We start from the raw sequence: 17,008 nt of genomic DNA, 5'->3' as shown, positions 1-17,008 counted from the left end.
CCCCGTGCTTGTCCTGGGAAGGCGCGTTCTGGTGACGGCAGTGCTGTTTTCTCCTGAGAGAACAAATGGTAATTCTCTGCCGTCGTGATCTACTCCCTATTCACATTTCCTCAGTTATCTCAAAAGCTTTATCTTCTCTGTTTTGGTGGCCCTAGCATCCCTTTGGTTCCTTCATCTCCTCTGTTTCCTTTCAACGGGGTGTCAGGTCTCCCCTTGTCCCGTTGGGGCTGATGCAGCCTCTGGTGGGCGTGGCCCCGTGTGTGGTGGGCGTGGCCCCGTGTGTGGTGGGCGTGGCCCCGTGTGTGGTGGGCGTGGCCCCGTGTGGTGGGCGTGGCCCCGTGTGGTGGGCGTGGTCCTGTGTTGTGCGCTGTTTGCCACCAGGATCCTGGCCTGCAGCCACTTGACCCTGCAGGTCTCCAGACACTGCCCAGTGGCGCCCCATGAGAGTTGCTGGCATGGGGCACACTCGATTCAGTTTAAATGTGTATAAACAGACTGCCTCGGAGCAGGGCGTGTGAGAGACCTAGCGTGTCTGTGCTCAGCGAGGCCAAGTGCGGCTGAAGACTCCTCTCCGCGTTGCCCAGGCTCTCCTCTCTTAGGGCGCCGCTTTCCACCTGGGGGTTTTCGCATTTGATGGTCTGTGCTTGATGCTGTTGTTGTGTCCACCCACGGCTCATTCAGTGCTGACTTTTCTAATGGTCTTGTTTCTTCAGTGCTGGCTTGTTGGCTTGTTTGTGAAAAGGACCCTGCCTCCTTCCCTTCAGGCTCATTCCGGCTCGTGTTGGCTTTCAGCGCTTGATGGAGGGAGCTCTTCTCAGAAGCCCCCCACCCCGCCTTTCAAGCCTCCGTGTCTCCTGGGACCACGGTACTTTGGGCTCACTTAATACCTCCCCTGCAAGCCCGAGCCTGGGACTGTTTTCTCTGGGGAAGCTGGTTCTCTTAGATGAGGAATGAAATTTTAAGAAAGTAAAGTGAAAGCAGTGATCTGTTAGGAGCGTCAGTTGTTTCATGTTGCCTGCCACGTGCAGGGTGCTGAATTTTGGGAGTGCAGGCAAGTTACCAGAGAAGGGGTGTGTGCCGCCGCCTCTTTAAGTCCCCGTGGGAATTCAGGTGCATTGTCTGGAGCAAGCGAAGTGTAGACCGAGAACCAGAGGCTGGTGTCTGCTGCGAGAGAGGTGGAGCCTGGGGTGGAGCAGGGGAGTCCAGGCACAGCATGGGGAGTGCAGTCGGAATTGATCGTTGAATGGGTAATGCTCACTGTTAAGTAAAGCCAGGACTCGCGTGCGAGCATGTGTCAGTGACTTCACTTAACTGGTTACTCAAAGAGGGAACCAGTAAGATGTTCCAGCTGATTCAGATGAACCTGCCTCAGGGAATTTGTATTCTCTGTCTGACAGAGCCCTTTGCATTGCCAGGAACAGGAATAATTTGTGTGGCTCTGTGTGGGAAACATTTGCATTGCTGTTAGTTTTCTCCAGGCTCACGTCTGCAGAGTTGGGGGTGAGCCTGTGGAAGGCGGGGGTGGAGGGAACCCAGTGACTGAGCTGAGCCGGCCACCAGTCCCCCTCTCCTCTCCTCCCCCCTATTTCACAGTCTGGCGATTTTTCCCTGCAGTAAGCCCATGGGTCCCTGTGATGAGAGCTGTGATGGAGGATGGGCACGGGGGTCTTGTTGGCTTGGCTGTAAGAGGAATTGAGAAGGGAGAAGAGCTCTGCACAGGTACAGACGCGGGCCCGGATGGGAGAGGTGGTGGTGTCTGGAGAGTGACATGGGGAAGCTGACAGCCTGCTTAGTGAGGATCCTGGGGCAGGAAGACGGGCCTGGGGAGCCCGGCCTGAAATGGGCAGAGGCTGTGCAGCTGGAGGGCCTGGGGTCGGGCCTGGGTGCGCCCAGGATGGGTTATTCATTTTCTCAAGAAACAGCCCACGGCAAAGGAGACAGGTGAATGACCAATGAGCACCTGGAAAGGTGTTCACGGAAATCGTGTCTCAGACCACAGTAAAGCACGCTGGTCTGGCTGCTAGAATGGCTACACCTTCAAAGTGTCAGGACCATGTGAGGTGGGGACGAGCAGCGGGGCTCTCAGCCCCGCCTCTCACGTTGATGGTTCCTTGTGATGTCCGGCTGCCATATGACTTGTAGTTCCTCGCCCAGGAGCTTACCCAGAAGTGAGGCAGGTCCACAAGGCTGCTTTGAATGTTCAGACAGCTTTATTTATAACAAGAAAAGACTGGAAACGACCCAGGTCCCCGCCAGCACGTGAACAGGTGACCGGAACGTGGTGTTTCCATGCTGTGGAGCAGTGCTAGCCAGCTGTTCGCGGGTGCCGGCTGGGTCTCGGAGAGCCGCTCAGGGAAGACTGTGGACGTTGATGTGCACGTTCTGTGTGAGTCCCACTGCGTAAAACCGTGGAAAGTGCAGACAAGTCTAGTGACAGCACAGCTGGGGGGAGAGTGGAGGGAGAACTTACTAGAGGGCCGAGTGGCGGAGCAGAGACGTGTTCGGTGTCTGTTGGTGTGATGTCAGAACTCACAGCTGTTGTTGTTCAGTTCCTCAGTCGTGTCCCAGTCTTTGCAGCCCCAAGGACTGCAGCATGCCAGGCTTCCCTGTCCTTCACTGTCTCCCAGAGCTTGCTCACACTCATGTCCATCGAGTCGGTGATGCCATCCAGCCATCTCATCCTCTCTTGTCCCCCTCTCTTCAATCTTTCCCAGCATCAGAGTCATTTCTAATGAATCAGCTCTTCCCATCAGGTGGCCAAAGTATTGGAGCTTCAGCTTCTGCATCAGTCCTTCCAAGGAATATTCAAGGTTGATTTAATTTAGGATGGACTGGTTTGATCTCCTGGCATTCCAAGGGACTCTCAGGAGTCTTCTCCAGCACCACAGTTCGAAAGCATCAGTTCTTTGGTGCTCAGCCTTCTTTATGGTCTAGTTCTCACATCTGTACGTGACTACTGGAAAAACCATAGTTCTGATTCTATGGAACTTTGTCGGCAAAGTAACGTCTCTACTTTTTAATACTCTAGGTTTGTTACAACTTTCCTTCCAAGGAGCAAGTATCTTAATTTTGTGGCCATAGTCGCTATCTGTGGTGATTTTTGAGCCTAAGAAAATAAAATTTGCCTCTGTTTCCACTTTTCTCCTATTTGCCTCAAAGTGATGGGACTGGATGCCATGATCTTAGTTTTTTTTAATGAACTCTCTGTATTGCCTGCTTTAGATGAGTACAAATTGTCACACATAAATTATGTCTCCATAAAGTTGATTTTTAAAAAATGCTCTCTCTGAAAATAAAACTTAGTTTTGTAACAGCTGAGCCTTCCTTTCTGCCTATAATTCTCATGGTGAGATGAGAGTCTTTACTTAAAGTGCTGGGTGACTTAGGCCCAGAAGTAGATTAAGCTGTCTTCTTGGGGGATGTTTTGGGCATGGGGAATCTTGAAGGAGGCATGTTTGAAGGAGCTGGTGGGCACTTTTAAGGAGCCCCCCTAGCTGAGTTGGGTTAGATGGAGCACGGGTGGGTTAGGGACGCTGCGCGGTGAGACCCTCCCCACAGTGATTTTCCTTGCCTGCTTCTCCCTCCCTCCTTGACTGCATGTTCCTCTCTCAACCCGGAGCCAGCATTCCTGTGTGGCTCGTAATGAGGACTCAAAGTGCGAGTGACACGGTGCTTGGCTGTTTCCTGAGGCCCGTCTGTTTTCGGGGAAGTTGTAGGACTAGAGCAGAGGGGCCCAGGAGCTTCCCATGCCCGAGTGAGGAGTGTGAGGACCTCTTGGTGGCACTTGCCGTCTACTGCCTCTGGGACACCTTTTCCACTTTTACAGGTTGCTGCAGAGCTGTAATGATGACAGTCTGAATGTTGCGCTTCCCATGAGGATGCTGGAGGTGTTCTCCTCTGAGGACACTTACTTGCCTGTTTTACAAGATGCTAGCTACGTGGTGTCCGTCATTGAACAAATTTTGCACTACATGATTCAGAATGGTGAGTTGGTGGTGTCAGAACTGAGGGTGGCGCTGTTGTGAGCAGTTGGCAGTGGCCAGGGCACTTTTCAGGGCAGGGACCGCGAGTCTGCGGCTGGGATGGGACCTTTGTGGGTCACAGACTCTAGCATCTCTCCTCTTCTCTACCCCCCTCAGAATTGGGAAATGCATCTAATCTCTAACCTTCCCTGTCGCTTGAAAGTGAAGGAAACTAGTCATCCGAGGTGCAGATACCGGGGCCTGCTGTGCTGGGCCGGGCTGCCATGGCTAAACTTGGCAGCCTGGGTGCTGGGCGCAGGCCGCCTCCAGCACAGCGACATGCTGACCCACCTGGAGAGAGCCTGTCCCGGGAATCAAGTGGTTCAGTAGAGAAGAGGAAGATGCTCAGTTTGTCTGACATTTCTCATTAAGTGGGTGACATCCGTCTTCAAGCGGCCGCGCTGTTGGGTGTAAGAAGCTCCGTCTGAAAATCCTCTGAGGACGCCTTAGTGACGCTGGCAGGGAGATGAGGATGTGCACATGGCGCTTAAGACTTCCCTGACAGCTGAGTACCGTGAAATAAACCTTTTCAAGAGTTTACTCCAGGGAGTCCCTGGTGGCCTTGTGGTTAGGACTCGGCGCTTTCAGTGCCAGGGGCCCTGCTTCAGCCCCTCGCTGGGGAACTGAGATCCCACGGACCACACCATGTGGTCAGCAACAGCAGCAAAACTCTGACTTGTTATCACAGGTTGGGTATCGGAGCTGCAGGGCTCCTGGACTCCAGGAGCGTTAACGTTAAAATGGATGTGTTACTGGTCGTAAAAGGAGCTATCAAAAGACATTCCAGGACGGAACAGTTACTGATAAAAACATAATTTTGCTTTTGTTTTCTTGATGGACTACTCTAGGTTAAATCTAGCTAATTTAATCCTCAAGATTAAAATTGTATAAACTAAATTCTTATACATCCAGCCTTACTGATTGGCTAGTTAAAAAAAAAATGAAACCCTACTTAGTTTGTTGAAAAATTTGGGAAATTACTGAGTTAATTAAAAGTAAATTGAAAATTACAGAATTTGATCTTTAAAGAAGAAATTTTAAAGTCCACTGTATTGCTCTATTATTGTATATATTGATGTTAAGGCTAAGCATTTCATAAAAAGTTTTTACTTCTGCTTTCTAAAAGTGTGAAGGAGATAACTAAAGAATATGCATTATTTTTGAATGTGTCTTGCACTAGGCAACACTTTGAAATCTTACACAGAAAGTGCTGCTGCCAGCATCTTCTGTGGCATAGCTGTGTTTCGTCTTTTTTGATAAGTCACTTCCTGACATCACTAGTCTCCCACATTTTAGTGTCTTTCTCTTCATAAGTTTGTGTTACCGTGTACCAGGTTGCCTTAGCCTGAAGCTCTTCAGAGCTGCGACCAAGCTGTTCCTTATATGCTGTTCCTGCTGCCAGTCTGTTCAGTATACACAGATGTGACGTTGATAGAATAATGTGACACTTCAAAATTCTTCTTGATATGTTTAAAAATTTCTTGATGTATTTGTTTTTTCAGATTTTTAAAAAAAAATTTTAAGTATTTTTTTTTTACTATTGTGGGCTTTCATTGCTGAGCGGCTTTCTCTGGCCGCAGCAAGGTGGGGCTGCTCTCCAGTTACTTGGGTCCTTGGGCCTCTCATTGCAGGGGCTTCTTTGGTTACGGCTCCTGGGTTCTAGAGCACAGGCTTGATAGTTGTGGCTCACGGGCTCGGTTGCTCCCTGGCATGTGGGGTCTGTGGGCCAGGGATCAAACCTGTGTCTCCTGCATTGGCAGGTGGGTCCTTAACCACTGGACCGCCAGAGAGCGCCCTGTATTTTCAGTTTTATAGCAGAAGAGCTTTCCCTGTCTTGACGAGTGTTGCTGGTTAAGCAGTGTCTGTGAGGTTAGGGTTGGGGTGGTCGCGGAGCAGGTCTAGGGGTCCCCTGCAGGGAAGCCCTGTTCAGCGGCTGAACCTTGGGTGCAGAGTGGGGAGCCCCCAACAAGTGGGGAGTGTGTCCGTGTGTGCTTAGAATGGCGAGGTGCTCAAGACTACAGCTGGAGATGTGCGTCCTGCCTCAGGAGAGGGCGCGGCCCCGCAGGGCTGGTGGCCTGGGATGTTAGAGGTGGCAGAGGACCCCTCCCACAGCTTAGGCGGGCCATGCCCGTGTGTCTGCTTCATGCAGGTCGCCTGTAAAACACGTGAGCCCCTCGGTGTCCACACTGTGGTCTCCAGAGGGAGCCGTTCCTTTAAAGGGAACTTGAGTTCCGGGAGGAATGGCTGGGAGATGAGCAGGTGGGACTTGGACATCTTGTCCCGTCAGAAGGCAGACAAGTGAGCCCGCTGGCCAGAGTCCGGGCGCGAGGTGACAGCCAGGAGCACAGAGCTGTGGACGGAGTCTGCTCAGGGCCTGCGGTCCTGGGTCAGCTTGATGGTCTCTACAGCCACACAGTGGCATGGTTACTTGGAGGATGCCTAGGAGACAGCTTTTGAAAATCCCACTGTGAGCTTTTTACTTGGCTCCTGATTCAGGCAAACTAGTTAAAAAAAAGTTTAAAGACAGTTGGAGACCTGATCACTCATAGGTATTTGTGGTATTAAGAAGTTGTTATTAATTTATTTTAAGAAAATAGAGTTCTTTGATGACGTGCTGAAATAACTGTATCTTGGCTGGTCCCAGATGAGAGGCGGTGTAGGTGATTGGATGTAGTTGATCATTGTTGGTGCTGAGCAGTGGGTTTCTCAACTTTACACATCACTTCAAGCTACTTGGGAACCAAAAGATTTACTTGATAAAAACTTGCAGGAAAAACTAACTTTAATTTGGACCTATGGAGATTTATAAAGAGCAGTTAAAAATTGCCAAGTTTTTTTTCCCCTTGTTGTAAAAAAAAAAAGAGAGAGGGGTATTGATATTTTAATACAAATTGATACAACTTATAAATATGTTTTTCTTTTCTTTTAGGGTATTATAGATCTCTCTATTTGTTAATTAACAGCAAGCTTCCATCAAGTATTGAATATTCTGATTTATCTCGAGTTCCTATAGCAAAAATTTTGCTAGAGAATGTTTTAAAACCATTGCACTTTACGTACAACTCCTGTCCAGAAGGTGCAAGGTGAGAATGAAATCAGTTTATTGATTTTGTAATTTCACAAGATCTGTATCTAACAATAACTTTGGCACAGGATGCTGTCTGAAATATAGACTTGCAAGTCATTTTTGCTTTATTAGTGTGACTCAGTTTAAAGAAAAATGTACTTTTTCTGTCTGGCCTGCACCCAACATAAATTTATAATTCTGGTGACCTGGTTATTTTCTTGCTTTCTAGTAGCTATCAGAATATAGAAAAACATAGCAAGGTTTTGTTTTGTTTTTTTTTTAATAGGAATGATAGAGCATTAAGTTTAGGGTGCTCTAGTTAATCTGAAAAACTTAACATGTCTGATGAAAAGGTTATTTTGTGAACAGTGATTTTAATCAATGATTTTGTGAACAGTGTATTTTGATTTTATTACGAGCTTCCGTTTTTCTTCATTAGGCAACAGGTTTTTACAGCCTTCACGAAGGAGGTCCTGGCGGCCCCCTTCACGGAGCAGATCTTCCACTTCGTCATCCCTGCCCTGGCGGACGCGCGGACCGTCTTCCCCTACGAGCCCTTCCTGACTGCACTGCTGTCCCTCGAGGGCAGACGGCCCGCCACCAGTGGGGGCGCACCATGGCTCTTCTACTTTGTTTTAACTGTTGGTGACAATTATTTGGGTATGAAACGTTAGGGCGTCCTGCTGAGCTCACGTAGAGGCAGCATGCGTAGATAGGAGCGGGCGGGGTGGGGTGCACGGCCGGGTGTCCCCTTGTCAGCACGGCCTCTGGGGGAGGAGCTCCTCAGAAGAGCGCGTTTGCTTAAGGCCGTGGCCTGGCTGGTGTCCCCGGGCATAGTGTCATAAGGCAGGATAAGAAGTCTGATTTAACAGGGCCACACAGATTAAAAAGAATTTTAGAGTTGAATGGGCCAATTTCTGTGCGTGTGGGGCTGTTTTTCCCCGTTTACGCTAAGCTGCTGGGTTGCCTGTCGTAGCGTTTTGGTATCGTAGCATAATATATTTGAGTGTACACATCTGCACGTGAAATATTAGAAATGTAGTGTGTGTCCTGGTCAGAAATGCCTCTCGGAGTTTAGGAGAAGTGGTCACCCGTGTCCTCCAGTTTCTCACCCCCCCTAACTAACGATGTGGCTGTCTCACCAAGGCGCGCTCTCCGAGGACGGGCTGCTGGCGCACCTGCGAGTCCTCCAGGCCCTCCTGTCCCAGCTGCCTGTCTCGCCCGCCCGCGCCAGCGGCCAGGATGCAGCCAGCGACTCGGATGAAGAGGAGGGGGAGGAGGCCAACAGGCCGGCCAGCACTCCGGTGAGCCCCCAGCTGTGCGTGCGCCCTCGCCTGCGCCGCCCTGCGGTCTCCATGCCTCTTCCTTACACGCATGCACAGATATGTGGGCACACTTAGATGTGCGTTTGCCTTTTCAGTGTGAAATAGGATCACAGTCTATCAGTTTAGTTTTTTGCTCAGTTGTGTCCAACTCTTTGCGACCTCATGGACTGTAGCAGGCCAGGATTCCCTGTCCTTCACCATCTCCTGGAGTTTGCTCAGATTCATGTCCATTGAGTCGGTGGTGATATCTAACCACTTCATCCTCTGTCACCCCCTTCCCCCTTTGCCTCCAGTCTTTCCCAGAATCAAAGTCTTTTCCAACATAGAGACATGCGGTTTAATGTTTGGTCTTTCAGTGCAAAGTAGGGCTGCTCTGTGTATCACTTTAGTTATTACTCAGGACACCACTCTTTGAGTGAAGCTATTGGGTTAGAAGGTTAAGCTCCTGTTTGCAGGAGGAGCACTTACTGTGTGTCAGGCACTATTGTACTCTTTTTTATTTTTAAGAATTTTTAAAAATAACAGCTTGATTGACATACATTTTACCATAAAATTTACCCTTTTATTTTTATTTTTTTAAATAAATTCTTATCTATCTGTTTGGGGTTTTTTTTGTTTATTTGGGTTTTTTTGGCCTCACGGCATGTGGATCTTGTGAGATCTTAGTTCCCTGCCCAGGAATTGAATCTGTGCCTTCTGCAGTGGAAGTCCAAAGTCCTAACCACTGGACCACCAGGAAAGTCCCAGAATGAGCCCATTTAAAGTGATACACTATTCAGGGACTTCTCAGTGTATGAACATAGCTAGGCATCTGTTGCCACTGAGTCTAGAACGTCTTCATCACTCCACAGAGAAGCCCCAGCCAGGCCCTTTCCTCCTTGTCCTCCCCAACCCCTAAAAGAAAAGCAAGGTCGTTTCCTCTTAACTATCTCTTGACCACTGCAGAACATCTTTTGTCTATTTTCACAGATTTTATAGATGATAAACATTATGACTTACTTTAAATTTCATTTTATGTACATTGTCACATTTTATCTCCAAGTTCCCGTTCTCCCTCTTCTTACCTAGCAGTGTTTCCTGTGTGCTTTCAAGGAATAAAAAGCTTTATGTCACACACAGGCTGTTTGTCTTACCTAAGTGGTATAGTCTGCCACTGATGTCTTCTTCTCTTAATTACACAATTGCAGTGCCTTGAGGTGTGGCTGTACCAGATTTAAGGTTTTTGTTTTTTGGTTGGTTTTTTGTGTTTAGAATATGTCTCTCTGGTTGGTGCCAAGTCTAGTCCCAGGAAAATACACTTGAGAATATGCTGGGGGGAAAGGGATCGGGGGGTGGAGTGGAAGGGCTCAGAGGCTCCCTTAGCAGAGAGGAAGCCAGCCCAGCAGGAGGAGGATGGGGGACAGCCAGTGTGGCCAGGGCAGGGCTCGTTACAAAGGGCAAAACAGAGGGTTTTGGTGGGTGCTGGAGCTCTTGGTACATCTTGTCACAAGTCAGATGCAAAAATGTGTGAAATGTATGGTGAAAAAAAGGAAGATCTGATAAATGAAAAGTAGATAAAACTTCTGTTTTCAGAAGACAGTTTGTTCATACTTACCTTCTAGAGACTGTGACATTTAAATATTATCTGTGTATGCATACCTCATTTTATTATACTTCTCAGCTACTGTTTTTTATACGTTAAAGGTTTTTGGCAGTTCTGTGTTGTCAGATGATGGTGAGCATTTTTAGCAATACAACATTTTTAAATTAAGATAGGTGCATTGTTTTATTAGACATTGCCATCACATTATGCACTTAATAGACTACAGTAGAGAATAAACACAGTTTTCACATGCACTGGTAAACTAGGAAGTCCGTGTGACTCACTCTCTTTCGATGTTGGCTTTGTTGTGGTGATCTGGAGCCACGCCTGTGCTGTCTCCACCATGTGCCACTACACAGTATAATTGGTACCTAAGTGGTGAGAGAGGAGAGTGAGAAAGCTGGCTTAAAACTTAACATTCAAAAAACGAACATCATGGCACCCGGTCCCATCACTTCATAGCAAATAGATGGGGAAAAAGTGGAAACAGTGACAGACTTTATTTTCTTGGGCTCCGACGTCACTGCAGACAGTGACTGCAGCCATGAAATTAAGATGCTTGCTCCTTGGAAGAAAAGCTATGACAAACAGAGACAGCATATTGAAGAGCAGAGACACCAGTTTGTTGACAAGGGTCTGCTAGTCAAAGCTACTTGGTTTTTCAAGTAGTCATATACAGATGTGAGAGTTAGACCATAAAGAAGGCTGAGTGCTAAAGAATTGATGCTTTTGAACTGTGGTGCTGGAGAAGACTCTTGAGAGTCCCTTAGACTACAAGAAATTCAAATCAGTCCATCCTAAAGGAGATCAGTCCTGAATATTCATTGGAAGGACTGATGCTGAAGCTGAAGCTCCAATACTTTGGAAGAGCCGACTCATTGGAAAAGACCCTGATGCTGGGCAAGATTGAGGGCAAAAGGAGAAGGGGACGACAGAGGATGAGATGGCTGGATGCCATCACCGACTGAATGGGCATGAGTTTGAGCAAACTCTGGGAGGTGATGAAGGACAGGGAAGCCTGACGTGGCTGCAGTCCATGGGGTCGCAAAGAGTCAGACATGCCCGAGTGACTGAACAGCAACAACGAAGTGAAGATACATATGTATGAGACGCATCTCTCATACAGTGTTTATTTAGTAGATTGTTACAGATTACAGAAGTTACATTCATCCAGGTTTCCGAACAGTACAGTCAGCAATACCCAAGACTGCATATATAGTCATATTTTATTTACTCATATGTATATATGTGTATACACACATGAGGAAAGTACATGTTTCATTAATACACCAGATAGGTAAACTTCATTGAGTATTAGCTCAGATTTTAGTCAGTGTATCAGATATTCTAGAGAAGATACAAAATGACAGGTTTGTGTATTTCTTTAGATTTTTTTTTCTTAAGTTTTTAAATACTTGCTTAAACTGTGATATCTCAAGTCATTTAAAGTGGAAATTTTGCCAGATGAGAATCCGTTTTCACACAGGTGTGCTTCGTCTAGAGCGGTCTGAACACTGTGGAGTGAGCCCTGCTCTCAGTGTGAGGACTAGAGCTCCGTGAGTCCCCCAGCAGCTGCGTGCCCGCGGCCCTGCTCCGCAGGCGTCTGCAGGGGACGTGGGGGCCCTTCGAGGCACGACTTAGCAGAGACGCTGAGGTTGTTCTTCGTGATGCGGATAACCTTTAACATACTGCCTCTCTCACGTGTGAGTCGCGCTGAGCTCTGACAGGACGTGGCTGACCGACCGGTCCCTCTGCCTTTCAGGACGATGGGCGGCTGTCTGTGCTGTACATCGCCGAGGAGTGTCTGAAGAAGCTGGACACGAAGCAGCAGACCAACACGCTGCTGAGCCTGGTGTGGAGGGACTCGGCCAGCGAGGAGGCCTTCACGCTGATGGCGGCCATCTGCCACACGCTCATGGTGCAGCACCGCGTCTTGGTGCCACGGGCCAGGCGAGTGCTGCGCCCCCTGCCGAGGGGGTGCCCTGGGTTTGCTGCCCTGGTTGGGGGCTCGGGCCTGCCCGGGGCCGTGTGAGGGAGCCAGTGGGGGCTTTTCTCTGCGGGCTGTGTCATGGCTCGTTCTGTCAGATTGCCGTGATAGTTTACTTTGGTACCTGAAGAATCCTTTTGTTTTTCAAAGCAGTGAAGTGAACGTTTGAAGGACAAAACATGGAAGTTTAACTGTGGCCGGTGGGTGTGACAGTAACTTTGAGCTCCCCTTTCCCTGTGCTTTGAGTGATAGCCAAGCAGGTTCCTAGACTTCAACAGACACGTGCTCAGGGCAGGCAGGACGTGAGAGCGGACGTGGCGGGTCCACCGGGGGCTGAGGTCCTCCCGCTGCGGGCGTGTGGGGGCCTGCGTCCCCGGTGGCCTGGCAGAGCCCCCTCTTGTGAAGAGCTGTTTCTTTGGCTAGGAAAGCATGCTTTGACACAAACTGTGTGCAGGGAGCACTCGGCCGCAGCTGCCTTGTAAACAGTCGTGCAGCCAGCTAATGAGGTGCTGTCTTGGCTCGCTGGTGTTTATTACTGTCTGAGGAAGTGAGGCGTCGTGAGGCAGTGAGCCCTGGGTGAGTTGATTAGCTCACTGTGGGCTAATTGCATCAGAGCAGGATGTGAGATCTGAGGACCTGCAGCCCAAGCAGGCCGCTGATTTTATTGGAGCTCAAAGTCCATTGCTCTGGGCAGTAATGACTGGACTTGATGTACCACTGCCCTGGCCTGAGGTTTACTACAGAACTGCTTCCAAAAGGTGTTTAATGAGAGAGGAGCTTTATACGTAGCCTGGGTTTTATGAGTACAGCACCTGTTTCCTCTAAGAAAGTACTCTAGGAATTTTATTTATGGTTTAAATATATTAGGTTCTGAGTATTTAGAGTGTTTTTCATAGCTCGTAAAAGAGCAAATAGGCTTATTTTCGCTGTTGTAGATGTTAACTGCTTTCAGCTTTTAAGAAGGTATTTAAAAGATGATTAGTAAAGTCTAGGCTGATAACTCTTTCTCAGCTCCTCCCAGGCTCATAGCAATCCCTCTTATTTTCAGGGCTGGGATTTGTGGCTTTAGCTTCTGTTTAACGTTGATCGTCAGGAACTCTGAAGGAATTTGGAGGCCCTTTCTACATTGACATGGAAAGGTTTCTAAGATACGTGTTTAAGTGAAAAAAAGAAGTTTCAGAACAATGAGTAATGTTTTGTGTCTTAAAGGTGGGAAAGGTAGAATGTGTATTTGCATAAAGAATCCTGGGAGCATTCACAAGGATTCATGGGCGCGATTCATCACGTCTGGTTTCGGGGGGGTCGGGGGGCGGGGGCGGGTCGAGGGAGGCGGAGAGAGTGGACTTGGAACTGTATACTTTTTAACAGGGTTTTGGGTTTTGAATTATGTGAATTATTTTAATTTTTAAAGATTAAGTAGTTAATGAACCTCCATCTCCTTTTATGAAAGTCTGTAGATCTTACCATTGAACTTGGAAATCTGAATACATTTCTGAATTTAAAAATTGTTCTTCTTTCGGAAAACATATTCACTAACTTTGAATGTGAGCAGGCATTCACTGGTTTTGCCGGGGGCAGGAGAAGGCCGGCTCTCTCCCAGTGTCTCGAGAACTGAGCCTCGCACATGGATACTTCGCAGCCACTGAGGACAGCGGCTCGCAGGTGCTCAGCTTTGCCCCTGGCCGACTCTCCTCTGGCTTCGTGGGCAGGAGTCTGGTGTTTTACTGGTGGGTTCGTGCTGCTGGGGGGTGTCCATGGTGCAGCAGGGCCCGCTCGCGGCCACCCGTCTCCCTGGCGCCCCGCGCGGTGGCAGGACCCTGAGCCCGGTCTCCCCCTCTGCCGTGTCCCTGTCCTGGGAGCCGGTTTGCATGTTGCCTGACAGATGCAGGGCTCGCCTGAGTTCCCTTTCCTCCTGGGCTCCTCCTCCTCACTGCCTTCTGCAGGTTCTTCGTGGTCTCTGTTTCAGTGTTTCTTAACCTTTGCCCTCTCTTCGTGTTCAGTTTCTTTTTTCCTTTCTGCTTGGTAGATCCTCTGGGGTCTTGTCCACGCGGACGGCTTTCCTGAGCCCCAGCTTCGACTTCAGCCCTTTTGCGGGGCGTCCTCTCCTTTCACAGTGCCTGCGGTGGAGCTCAGCATCTTCCCCAAAACCTGGGCGTCATGCTGGGGCTGCGGTGTCCTGAGGGCAGCCGCTAGTGAAGCGTGGCCCCTCCGCTTCCCCGGGCACACCAGCCGCATCGCAGGCACTCACTGGTTGTGTGGCACGGGCAGCCCCACGTGGACCGGCTGCTCAGCACAGACGGTCATGCGGAGCAGTGCTGCCGGGAGTCTAGGCTGGGATTCGCGCCCGTCTCAGGGATTCCCCGTGTGCGTTCAGTCCCCATGGTGTGTGATGAGCTTCACGCCCGTCTCAGGGATTCCCCGTGTGCGTTCAGTCCCCATGCTGTGTGATGAGCTTCGAGCCCGTCTCAGGGATTCCCTGTGTGCATTCAGTCCCCATGCTGTGTGATGAGATTCGCGCTTGTCTCAGGGATTCCCTGTGTGCGTTCAGTCCCCATGGTGTGTGAGTGCTGGGAACTTCGTGTCACGTGTTCCCAGACTAAACTGTCAAAGTACGACCCTCACTATTTCGTTGTCTTGCTTAAACATCTCCCAGTGAATCCTTTTGTTCGGGAAGTCTTCCCCTTCCTTTGCTGACTGTGGTGCGGTGTCCTCCCCTAAGCCAGCGTCGCTTGCCTCTCCTCTGTTTCTCGCTGTGGAAGGCTGTCCCTGCCTCAGCCAGCTTCGTCCCTTTCGCGTCTTCGCGTTCCTCTGTGCCTCCAGGCGTTTCACACCGCTCCCCTCCGCCTGCGCTAGTGTCTGTCCAAAGACAGCTGCCGCCTCCCTGCCTCCCCCTGGCTGCCGTGTCCGTCAGAGCCCTGCAGAGGCTGTCACCTTTCAGAAACCCCCCTGGTTTATTATATCCTGAGATTTCACCTGTGACTACAGCTCCCAGGGAAACTTTCATTTTACTGTAGGGTCTCCCTTTTAGAGAGCTGATTTTAAGGAGTTTGGATTTATACTTAAGGTGGGCAGAAAAGCATATTCTTGGGGGCTCTTTTGTTTCATTAACATGTAAAGACTTTGAAATGGCATTTTAAAGATAATGTTTTAAGGATCATGGCCTCCCTGGTAACTCAGATGGTAAAGAGTATGCCTGCAATTTGGGAGACCTGGGTTTGATCCCTGGGTCGGGAAGATCCCCTGGAGAAGGAAATGGGGAGAATCCCATGGATGGATGGATGGGCTATAGTCCATGGGGTCCAAAGAGTCAGACACGACTGAGCGACTAACACTTTAAGGATCAGAAAGGTTGATGTGACCATTTCTCTAGTTTTCTTGTTCATATATCAAATCAGAAGCCATTAGGATTAGTTTTATTACATCCTGTGCTCAGTTGTTTTTACCAGAAACTAGAACGAGCCAGCCTGACTGTGCCTCACGTCACTCATCCCTGGTTTGGGCAGTCGTGAGCGCTGTTTCCTTGTCTGCTCTCTAAATACCACTAATGTGGTCGTGGGCACTCCTTAGCTCTTGATTATAGAATCATAGTTTTAATAATTTGAGATTGATTATGCAAATGACTTCAGAGGAAAAGAATATAAATTCATGTTTCGTGTACGTTCCAGAAGTAGTCGTCACTGTTCATGTTTTTGTAAACAAATTTTAGAGGATTTTAGAACCAATACCGAGAATGTACCTACAGAGAGAAACAATTTTTGGCGGGGGGGTGGGCGCTGTGATTTCATGTTTACTTTTATTATCAATGATATTTTCAATATAAGTGATAGATTTAAGGAGCTGTTTGATTATTGTTATAATTTGTATTGTTACAAAGATCACATAAAATTTGTGAGCTTTTTAATATTTTCAGTACACAATGATTTTATTGTCTATCTTGAACTCATATTTATAAATGAATTGGCAGCGGTTATTGTTGGAGATATCAAACTAATAAACTAGGCCTGCTTTAGTCAAATTTAGGAATATAATTTATAGTGGGTTTTGAACATCTTATAATTTTCTAAACATTTTTGACTGACACTTCACAGGAAATACAAGTAAACTTGGAAAAGCATACACAAAGCTTATTTAAAAGTTTTTTAAGTTTTCTTGTAAAAAAAGCAAGGGAAGGGGTTATCCAAGAAGTCACATAAGGTCCCAGCGGTGCCTCTGCTGTCTTCCTGTAAACTGCAGTAGGAGTGAAGGCGCCCTTCTTTTCTTTTCTTTTTTTTTTTTTGAGTATTAATTTTTTTTAAATTTTATTTTATTTGTAAACTTTACAATATTGTATTAGTTTTGCCAAATATCGAAATGAATCCGCCACAGGTATACCTGTGTTCCCCATTCTGAACCCTCCTCCCTCCTCCCTCCCCATACCCTCCTTCTGGGTCGTCCCAGTGCACCAGCCCCAAGCATCCAGTATCGTGCATCGAACCTGGACTGGCGACTCGCTCCATACACGATACCATATATGTTTCAATGCCATTCTCCCAAATCTCCCCACCCTCTCCCCCTCCCACAGAGTCCATAAGACTGATCTATACATCAGTGTCTCTTGCTGTCTCGTACACAGGGTTATTGTTACCATCTTTCTAAATTCCATATATATGCGTTAGTATATTATATTGGTGTTTTTCTTTCTGGCTTACTTCACTCTGTATAATAGTGTCTGTTTCCTCTTGAACGGAAACTGGAGAGAAGCCTCGTCGTCAGGGGAGGGAGCTGTGTGTCTAAACTGTTGTGGTTTTGGTGCTGGGACGTTGACAGAGCACAGCAGTGTGTCGAAGCTGATCTTCTGTCCTTAGTCCCCGGTTTGTCTGTGAAGGAATGATGTTTTAGCAGGTTGCCTCAAACTGAAATTCATCTTAAAACTTTTATTATCATTAAGGAAATTGGAGTTAATTTTTTATCTTGCACTATCTCACAGATGAAATTTATATATGTATTTTCGTATTGACTTGGCAAAAAGAGTGATCCTTTGAGCAG

At 48.1% G+C, this 17,008-nt stretch overlaps 1 protein-coding gene across 2 annotated transcripts in view; it reads left to right on the top strand.

The window, feature by feature from the left end:
* Positions 1-17,008, top strand: part of UBE3C (ubiquitin protein ligase E3C) — a 115,532-nt gene that overhangs the window by 33,560 nt on the left and 64,964 nt on the right. For both annotated transcript variants that reach the window (XM_027538466.1, XM_027538465.1), the window contains exons 6-10: positions 3,827-3,984; positions 6,952-7,105; positions 7,529-7,749; positions 8,236-8,393; positions 11,759-11,946. In XM_027538466.1, coding sequence (XP_027394267.1) covers positions 3,827-3,984; positions 6,952-7,105; positions 7,529-7,749; positions 8,236-8,393; positions 11,759-11,946 — 879 coding nt within the window. The remainder of the gene's footprint in view (positions 1-3,826; positions 3,985-6,951; positions 7,106-7,528; positions 7,750-8,235; positions 8,394-11,758; positions 11,947-17,008) is intronic.

Source organism: Bos indicus x Bos taurus, chromosome 4 (assembly GCF_003369695.1).
Source record: "Bos indicus x Bos taurus breed Angus x Brahman F1 hybrid chromosome 4, Bos_hybrid_MaternalHap_v2.0, whole genome shotgun sequence".
Taxonomy (NCBI): Eukaryota; Metazoa; Chordata; class Mammalia; order Artiodactyla; family Bovidae; genus Bos; species Bos indicus x Bos taurus.
The sequence above is the reverse complement of the archived record's forward strand: the minus strand, read 5'-3'. Positions and strand labels throughout refer to the sequence as shown.